General features: G+C 42.3%; 1 protein-coding gene across 2 annotated transcripts in view; it reads right to left on the reverse strand.

Annotated features, from left to right (window-relative positions):
* Positions 1 to 1,472: 1,472 nt before the first annotated feature.
* FCHSD2 (FCH and double SH3 domains 2) overlaps positions 1,473 to 8,704 on the reverse strand; it is a 118,110-nt gene continuing 110,878 nt past the window's right edge. For both annotated transcript variants that reach the window (XM_014310423.2, XM_031063770.1), the window contains 7 exons: positions 7,775 to 7,909; positions 7,392 to 7,475; positions 7,090 to 7,267; positions 6,208 to 6,428; positions 5,122 to 5,251; positions 4,908 to 4,990; positions 1,473 to 3,811 (listed from right to left, as the gene is read on the reverse strand). In XM_014310423.2, coding sequence (XP_014165898.1) covers positions 3,728 to 3,811; positions 4,908 to 4,990; positions 5,122 to 5,251; positions 6,208 to 6,428; positions 7,090 to 7,267; positions 7,392 to 7,475; positions 7,775 to 7,909 — 915 coding nt within the window. In that variant the 3' untranslated portion in view covers positions 1,473 to 3,727. The remainder of the gene's footprint in view (positions 3,812 to 4,907; positions 4,991 to 5,121; positions 5,252 to 6,207; positions 6,429 to 7,089; positions 7,268 to 7,391; positions 7,476 to 7,774; positions 7,910 to 8,704) is intronic.

Genomic DNA, 8,704 nt, shown 5'->3' on the forward strand with positions numbered 1-8,704 from the left:
GGGAAAGAGAACTCGCCCACTGCATTGATTCCTTTGAGTATTTCCATAAAAGAAACAAAAAAACCTTTGCAAAATTTGAAGTAAACATCACATTGTTTACCCCCATTTCTTCTACCCAGTCTCAGTCCTCTTCACCTTTTGAAAATCACTGAATCTCAGACTGGTTTGGGATGGAAGAGATTTTAGATCACCTCATTCCACCCCTGCCATGGCAGGGACATCTTCCACTGCCCCAGGCTGATCCAAGCCCTGTGCAACCTGGCCTTGGACAATGCCAGGGATCCAGGGGCAGCCACAGCTGCTCTGGGAACTCCCCACCCTCACAGGGTAGGATTTCCTCCTAATTCCCAATCCACATCTCCATTCTTTCAGTTTGAAGCCAAAATCTGGGAACCAAAGCAACCAGAGGAAAGCCTGGTTCTTAGAGATCCTGCTGCTGACTTGCAGGGACCCACATTTCACCCTCTGCACTGGGGAAGTTCCCCAGATTCCTCCTCTTGACTATGCCAAGCAGGAAATAGAGCCCTGCAGCCTTTGTGGTTCCTTAGCATCCCTCTTTGCCTCCAAGTGGTCGCTGTGTGCTCCTCACTCCATGCAGGACAGGCACTTCAGGGACAAGAGGTTTTCATGGAAATCAGTTTATGGCAAGAATGATGGGATCACAGCACAGTTCTGTTGGTTCTGGACCCCAAGCAACAAGCAAACAGTGAAAAGAAAAGGACAGAGCTGTCAAAGCAGCAAGGCAGGACAATAATTTTTAGAGGAGCATCATGAATCCATACAAAAAGGAAAAATGGGATTTCTCAAAGGAAGAGGCTGCAGGAGCTCAGGGGAAAAAGCAAAGGCCTGTGCAATAGCTCAGTGGGAAGAGTGGAAGTGCAAAAAGATCCAACCCAACCCCACAGCCAAGTGCTGTGTTCCATGAGGAAAAGAGAGTCTTCAAAACCAGGGAGCACGTGGAAATTATGGAATATTTGGCACCTACCAGCTGTAGGAAACTGGGATTAGCCCAGCAAGGAGGTGGTCACTGACAGGCAGCTTCTGAGTGCAGTGAGAAAATCCAACGTGGAAATGCAGCCCACAGAGGGATCCCAGAGCTGGAGAGGGAATGCTCCCGGCACAATTAGGCAAATCAAGCCTATTAAGGGACAATCACTCTGAAGGGTTGTTATCAATCACTCCCCTGGCTTTCTTTAGGCAATTATCCTAATTGCATCAAGGCTATTAAGCAATTATTTTGATAACTGGAGCTTTTTTGCTGGCTCTTCGATTTCTGGCAACGTTTTGTTCTTTGTATAAATGCCCCCTCCAAAAGATGTTTAAAGCTGATTTTAAGGATGTCCTTTTCCTGAAGCACAAGATTCAAATTTCTGTGTGAAAGCACCAAGTCCCTCTCAAGAAAACACTGATTTTTATCCCTGGGTTTTCGCTCAAACCTCCCCCACCACCCAAATCTCCCAGGGCACCAGGGATTTAGTTCCACTTTTTTATTATTCAACTTTTTATACATAATAAATACAAACTTTTTACAGCCAATATAAAGAAAGCATTTGCACTGATGCTTTCAGGGTGTACTGAGCTGTACACGATGCGACGGCCGATACATGCCCTGTATGAAGAAATCATAGTTAAAAAGGAGGCATCTTTTTACAACTTTTCTTCCTTTTTCTTTTTTTTTTTTGCCTTTTTTTTTTCACTTTTGTTTTTTAAATAAAATTAGCAGCTCTTACAGAAAATATTTTAAAATACAACTAAAGAGACTTTTAAATAAAAATTTTCTGGATTTTTGAAAGTCCGGGTGTGAAGGACACAGATCTGTGTCCTGGCCAAAAGAACTGAACATGAAACTGGTGAAACTGGCCAAAAGAATTGAACATGAACATTATGGCAAAAACTTGGTTTTCTTCTGCGTTGTAAAGATCTCAAAATATTTGCAAACAGTTAAACCTTTTTTTTTTTTAAAAAACGTTTCTTTTTAAACTTAAGAATAAGTTTGATAAACACATAAAAAGACCTCAAACAGATCAACAGGACAAGAGGTGCAAAAGAAGGAATAAAATATGGAAAAGACTTCATTGGACAGTCACTGATTCCATAACTGATCCATGAATTGTTGCCCTCAGACAGCCCCACTCTTGGTTAAGGATCCCACTGGGAAAGGAGACTGGCAAGCACTGGATGTCTCGGAGACCCAGCCTGGGTTGGGATTTCCAAGTATGTGCAAAGTTTATGATAAAATCTTGTTAGATGAGTTGTTGGGTTTTTGTTGTAAATGCAGCCTCAAAAAATAGCCCTTGTTAGTAAACTAAAGGTTGAAAACTTACTGGCTTTGAGAAAAAACCATGAAGACACAAGAGAACCCACAAACAGCTCCAAACCCAACCTTGGGATGCCTTTGATCTGAAGTTTTCATCTGATGGAGAATGCTGACAATATTTTAGTCAGTACCCAAGGAAAAACCTGCTTTCATCCAGTTTTTCCCTCTCCTCCAACCGTTCCGCTCCACATTCAACTTCAGAATATTCTTTGCCCTTTTCTCTGAAAAACCCGAAATCCAAGCTCCCTTTTCAGAGCTCTCCGAGGGAAATGTGAAACTCTTTTCCTTTCAGTTTCTTCCCTGAGAGGAACTGGGCACATCTTGGGCACGAAGGTGGTGTGAAGGCAGAACCCGGAGCTGCTCCTGGCTCCCTGGCTTTGGCTGGTTAATGGGATTGGGGTGGGAAAAGGCTACAGGGCCATCCAATGCAACAACTAAATGCATGTAAATACTCTAAATGGAACTGCTAACTCTAGAACTCAGGTGGTTTGATGACAAAGATACACTGCTAACGTTGGATAATAAAGTACACGGCAATAACTGGGATAAGAGTGACCCAAATGCTTTAAAAAAATAAAACAAACCCAACAAAAGAACCAAAATCCCCAAAATCTGCTAAGAGGAAAAAAAAAAAAAAAGAAAAGAAAAAGCAGCTCAATTTCCAGATCTAGACAAAAATCTCACTTGCTTTTTTGCTTTTCTACCCGTTGGTTTCTGCTGTGGAAGAAGATGTTGCTGCTGGTTCAGCACCTCCATGTTAGATCCTCTATGAGTAAATGCACTGAGTAAACACAAAAATCCAAAGGCAGAATGTTCAGCTGTGAATCACTGACAAGGGGAGCACCCATGGAATGAACACTTTTGCTTTTCCAGGAGATCATTTTCCCATCTCTTCCTTTCTGCAGGGGGATTCAAGAGGAGCCAGCCTCTCCTTTAGACTTCTTTTTCTGTTCCCTTTTTCATTCTTCTGATGAATACCTGATCAGGCAGGTGATGCTACTGGAAGGATCCACAATCTTTAACACATTCCTATGGCAACAGTAATATACTGTACTAATGCACAGGAGCAAAGGATGCTAAGACTAAGCTGCATGAACGGGGCTCTTTCTTTGTCTCCACATCAAAATGGAGCATCTCCAGCCAAGAAAAAAAGCCAATCTTGGCCTGTCTTGGTTTGTGCTAAGAGAAGAAGAATGATGTAGAGAAATCCAAACAAACAAACAAAAAAAACCAAAAGGCACAAAATATTCATGACTGTGGGAAGGAATCCGCCAGGTCACTGCCACATAAAATCCTCCCTATCGCTCGCTCTAGTCCAAGTCTTCATCATGCAAAGGTGCCTAAAAACGAGATTGACCAAAAGCTGAGTTTGGCCTTGATTGTAGCACTACTAATTAGCCAGTCCCCTCATTACACCAGAGTGATTTCCACGTCCTCGATCTTCTCCGTGGGCCGGCGGTGGTGCTGTGTCGGGGGGGGTGGAGCTGCTCGCACCTGCAACATTCAGAACCAGCCTGTGACTACCCCAAAATGGCCCAATTCCACCAGAAACCCCTGACATTTCCTGCACTGAGCTCCAGATGATGCAAACTGCACCTCCTGCACTCCTTGAGATGATGCAAACAAACAGGTCGTGTGTCCAGCAGGATGCAGCTCCAGTGCTGCCCAGCTCAGCCATCAGGGATTTTCCTTATGACCTGTCCCAGACTCCCTCCAGGGTGCAATCCCAGATGTATCCCCTGGATAAGCCAGGATGGAAACCTGGGAAAGGCTCATTACATGCTGAATCTGATGGTGCTTTTGCCTGGAATTTCTGTGGAGTGGGAACTACCAGGATGTTCTGCTGCACTGACTCACTGATACTTCATCAATCACTGACCTCAACAATACACATCCCAAATGTGATGTTGTTTTCACACTCTGCCACCTCAGTCATTCTTGCTCCTGACAGAGATCACCTCTAGTGCCAATAGGGTTTTTAGGACACTATTTCAGAATACACCAGACTTGCTCCTGTGGAGCAATCCTGCACCAAACTGCCCAATACTACCTCAATATCCAGAATACATTATTTGAATATCCAAAAATGCTCTTCTTTCTGCAACCTTGTTCACTGAGCAGGCCAGGAAAAGACAAATGTTATGTTTTAGTATGATTGGGTTTGGGGCTTTGAAAACCCCACGACTTGATTTCAAAGCTAATAGTAGGAGATGGATTTTGTCACATTCTAAGTGATTTAATTCTTCCCTTCCTTTTCTGGCAAATGTCCTTTTTCTAGGCAGCAAAAACAACACAAAATCTTCATCATTAGGAATCCTGAATCCAAACCCCTCAAACCAAAGGGGGTGGAAATAAACAGAATCCCAAATATGCAGGAAAGGAATTGTATAAACCATAGTACTGACCTCTTCTGGCATTTACTCCTCACCTCTTTTTCAGCTCTGTTTAGGGAATGTTACCCTTTGAATATCAATATTTTATAATATTTATAAAATTATTGTAATGTAATATTAATATAATAATATAACCTTATATAATATTTTATAAAATATTTTATCAATAAACCCCACAGAATTTGCTGGTCACTTACAGGCCGCAGTTTGCCATAGGAACTTTCCGGAGGAATTCGTGGAGGTTGAGAGAATCCAGGGGACTCTGAACCAAAGCAGTTTTCTGAGGGAATAAGCAACACCCTATTACAAAGAAGCCCCTCAGTATTGCTGAATTTAGGTTGTAAAAATGCTCCTTTTTTCTGAAAGGTTTCTAAATGAAACCTTTTCCCAAAATGTTCGCAAATATCTCACCGTTCGTCGATGGAGACCTGGGGAAAAACTGGGATCCTCTTTTATCCGGGCTGGGATAGGGACTGGTGGGAGGCTGGTCATACAGAGGCAGCGGTGGCAGGGAGTTGTTGGCCTTTGGAGTGGGGGATACCTGTGCCAAAAAGAGGGAGAAGCTGCAGCAAATCCTCCTTGGCACATTTAACACACACACACACACCAGTTTTCCAACCCATCCCTACTCCAGCAAGTTCCCTCTGGAGGAAAAGCAGCTGGCAGGCAAGTCTGGGAAGGAAAGTCAAGGTATCCAACAGGGATTCAATTTTTTTAAATCACAGGTTGCCACTGAACAGAAATTTTCAGCCTCTCCCAGAGAATTCAGAGAGGATTTTTGAAGGTTATTCGAAACAAAAAGGTCGCTCAGCCAAGTGGGATTCACACAGAGTGTTGGGATCACGAGCTTTATCCCCACCCAAAATGCATTTAAGTGTGAGTTTTTGTGGTCTTCCTAAATCAAGGAATAAAAATACTGAAAAAATCCACTGTAGAAAACATGGAAGTGCAGTTTCTGTCTCCAAACTCCACATTGGAATGTGTCTGATTTTCTAATATGATATAAGGATTATAGAACTACGCTGTAGAAATCAGGACACTGCTGCAAAAATTACTGTAATCCAAAACTTGGCAGTGTCCTGCCCCTCAAAACTGAGAGAATATAGAACAGATTTAGGTATGAAAACACTAAATTAGGGCTGAAGGAGTCTGTAATTCTCTTTTTGCCAGGTTGTGTCTGACATCTCAGTCTCTCATAAATTAATGACAGGACGTAAACTGCGAATTTTCTCCTTTGATCGCTTTCTATCCAAATATCTGCCTTTATTCACAAATTTGCAAAACTACATCATTTGATAGTTATTAGGCTGGGTAAGAATCTAAAATGCAAGCACTGAGGGCTTGGGTTGTTGCTTTGTTTCCTAAATTGGTTCTGATTTTTTTTAATTAAATAGCTTCTAATTTTTTTTCTCTTAAACTGGTTTAGATTTTTTTTTCCTCCTGAAGAAGTGACAGAACTTTGCAAATAACAAACCAAGCAAACACCTCTTTCCATACCTGGATATCCCCAATCCACTGAGTCTCTCCATTCTCTGAGGCTGTGAGCTCTTCAACCAGCACGGAGGGGAAGACCCCGACGCGGCCGTTGAATTCTCCCTCCCAAAAGCCATCATCATCCTGGTTTTCCTTGTTCAGGATGCGGATGATGGCTCCCTCTGGGAAGGACAGCTCGTCATCTGTCTGCCCCTCGTAATCATAAAGTGCTTTTACAAAACAGACTGCAAAATGGAAAAGGAAAACCCCAATGAGCTAAGGAAAAAATGGAAGTATATACCAAGTTTGAGAGCTGGAGCTGGGGATTTTGAAGTTTTTTTAAAGATTCTGTTATTGCTGGGACAGATTATTCCAGTTTTCCTTAATTTTGATCTCAGCTAAAATTTCCTTAATTTTAATCTCAGTATGAGCTGAGGAGGTGAATTATGCAGATTTAATATGAGAGAGATAATTACTGAGATAATTACTGGGAATGGCTGTGTTCAGATATGGGTCAGTCTCGCTCTGCAACTCCCTGAAAGGAGGTTGTGGCTGGTGGGGCCTTTTCTCCCAGGAAACCAGAGACAAGACAAGAGGAAAGACTTCAAATTGCACTAGGGGAGGCTCAGGTTGGATGTTAGGGGAAATTTCTTCCCCGGAATAGTGATTAAAACATTGGAACAGGCTGGGAAATGGTGGAGTTCCCATGCCTGGAAGGATTAAAAATGAGCAGACTTTGCAACATGGTGGGATTTGGTCAAAGCTTGGATTTCATGATCTTGGAGGTCTTTTCCAACCTTAATGATTCTGTGACTCCATGAAATCTGGGAAAATCTCCCAGACTCGAGGTGCAGAGTGTTTCCAAGAGCCAGGTCGATACCTGGTGTATTTTTAAGTGGCATTTACCATTGGAGTCCCCGTTGAGGCTGCCTGGCACCAGGTCAGCCTCCGTGGAGTTGTTGGAGGTGTGGGATCGGGAGTCCAGCGCAGCCAGGGACTGCAGCATGCTCAGGAGGCTGCTGGAGGTTGGGAATTGCAGGTACTTCTCTGGCACATATCCCACCTGTCCAGCCTTGTTCCGTGCCTGTGAACCAACAACAGGAGCCATTCTCTGCTCGGGGCACTGCTCTGGAGAGAATCCCAGCATTCCCTCCCATCCCAACCTCCATCCTACAAGAGGTCATGGAAACAAGCTGAGAAAATGATACCTTCACCCAGTCTTCCATATCTCCATCTTCAATGACCTCCAACACCTCGTGCTCCTCTATGGTCAGCTCATCTGGCTGAGAAGCCTGGAATGTAGGACAGGAAGGATGGAAAAGGAAAAGTGGCTTTAAGAGCAAGGCATGGGCAGTGGAAAGAACATTCCCATCCAGACTTTTATTAGAAGTGATGTTTTTTAAAAAACTGAAAGCTAAAACATGATTTAAAACATTCCAATGAAGGTTCTGCCATTCACAAAAGCCCTTCTCCCTGAGAACCTCCCTGAATCTCACCCTATCAGAAAAGCAAACCTCAGCCTCCCAAAGGCACATTTATTAATTGTTCTTATATAATTAATTTCTCTAATAAATTTTAAAAAATCACTAACCTTATAGGAATAAACAACTTTGCAGGTGAGAGGGTAATTTCTGAGAGTACCAGAAGGACTAGAACTGCTGTCATCAAAAACATCCATGCTGTCTTCAAACTCTTCACCTTCTTCCTTTTCTGCATCAGCATTGACCTGGTAAAACAAATTCCAGCTGGCATTACAGCAGCTGCTAAAAACTGATGAAAGAATAACAATAAAAATGAGCTGGTTAATAGTTTTCATTGTGTATTTTATATGATTTATTGTTATTGAAAGTAACTCAGCTGGATTTCTTTGTTCAAGCACAAGCACCTGGACTTTAAGAAGTACTGCAGAAGATTTTGGAAGCTCCAGCTCAGCTGATGGACAGTTATAAAATCCATTTTTCACATAATCTGTGACTAAAGTACTTTGGAGATGCCATTGCAATGGCACAAAAACAGTTTATTGGAAAAAAAGGGAATTTATGCTACTGAAAGATTAATGTACCTGTGAACCACGAGTTATAAAATAAATCTGCAGTGAAAATATCTAAAGTTTAAAAAATAAACCTCCAAATCAGCCTTCTAGCTGGTGTATTCCACACAACAGATTTGCTGCAGTTTATTACAAAAATTCTTAAGAGACAGGAAGATTTGTAAAAACTTGCTATAAAAGTTTAAATGAAACCTGAAGTCAATGTGCTGGAAAAACACAAGTTGGGGTAAGACTGCCAGGAGCTGTGCTTTGGCCTTGTGCCCGGGTTGTGTTTTCAATAAATAACTTTATCTCATGTAAAAAATCATGAATTATTCTGTGAAAACAGCTCTGTGAATCAAAGGCAATACTGTATGTAGAGCCATCTTCCCTGGGTTTATTCCAATTAATTTGGGTGTGAATCTGGTGCTCCCCCAGAAAAGTGACAGACTGACAAAACAAAAAAAAGTTAAGCTGAGCCTCCCAAACCCC

This window comes from Geospiza fortis, unplaced genomic scaffold, assembly GCF_000277835.1.
Source record: "Geospiza fortis unplaced genomic scaffold, GeoFor_1.0 scaffold659, whole genome shotgun sequence".
NCBI classification, from domain to species: domain Eukaryota; kingdom Metazoa; phylum Chordata; class Aves; order Passeriformes; family Thraupidae; genus Geospiza; species Geospiza fortis.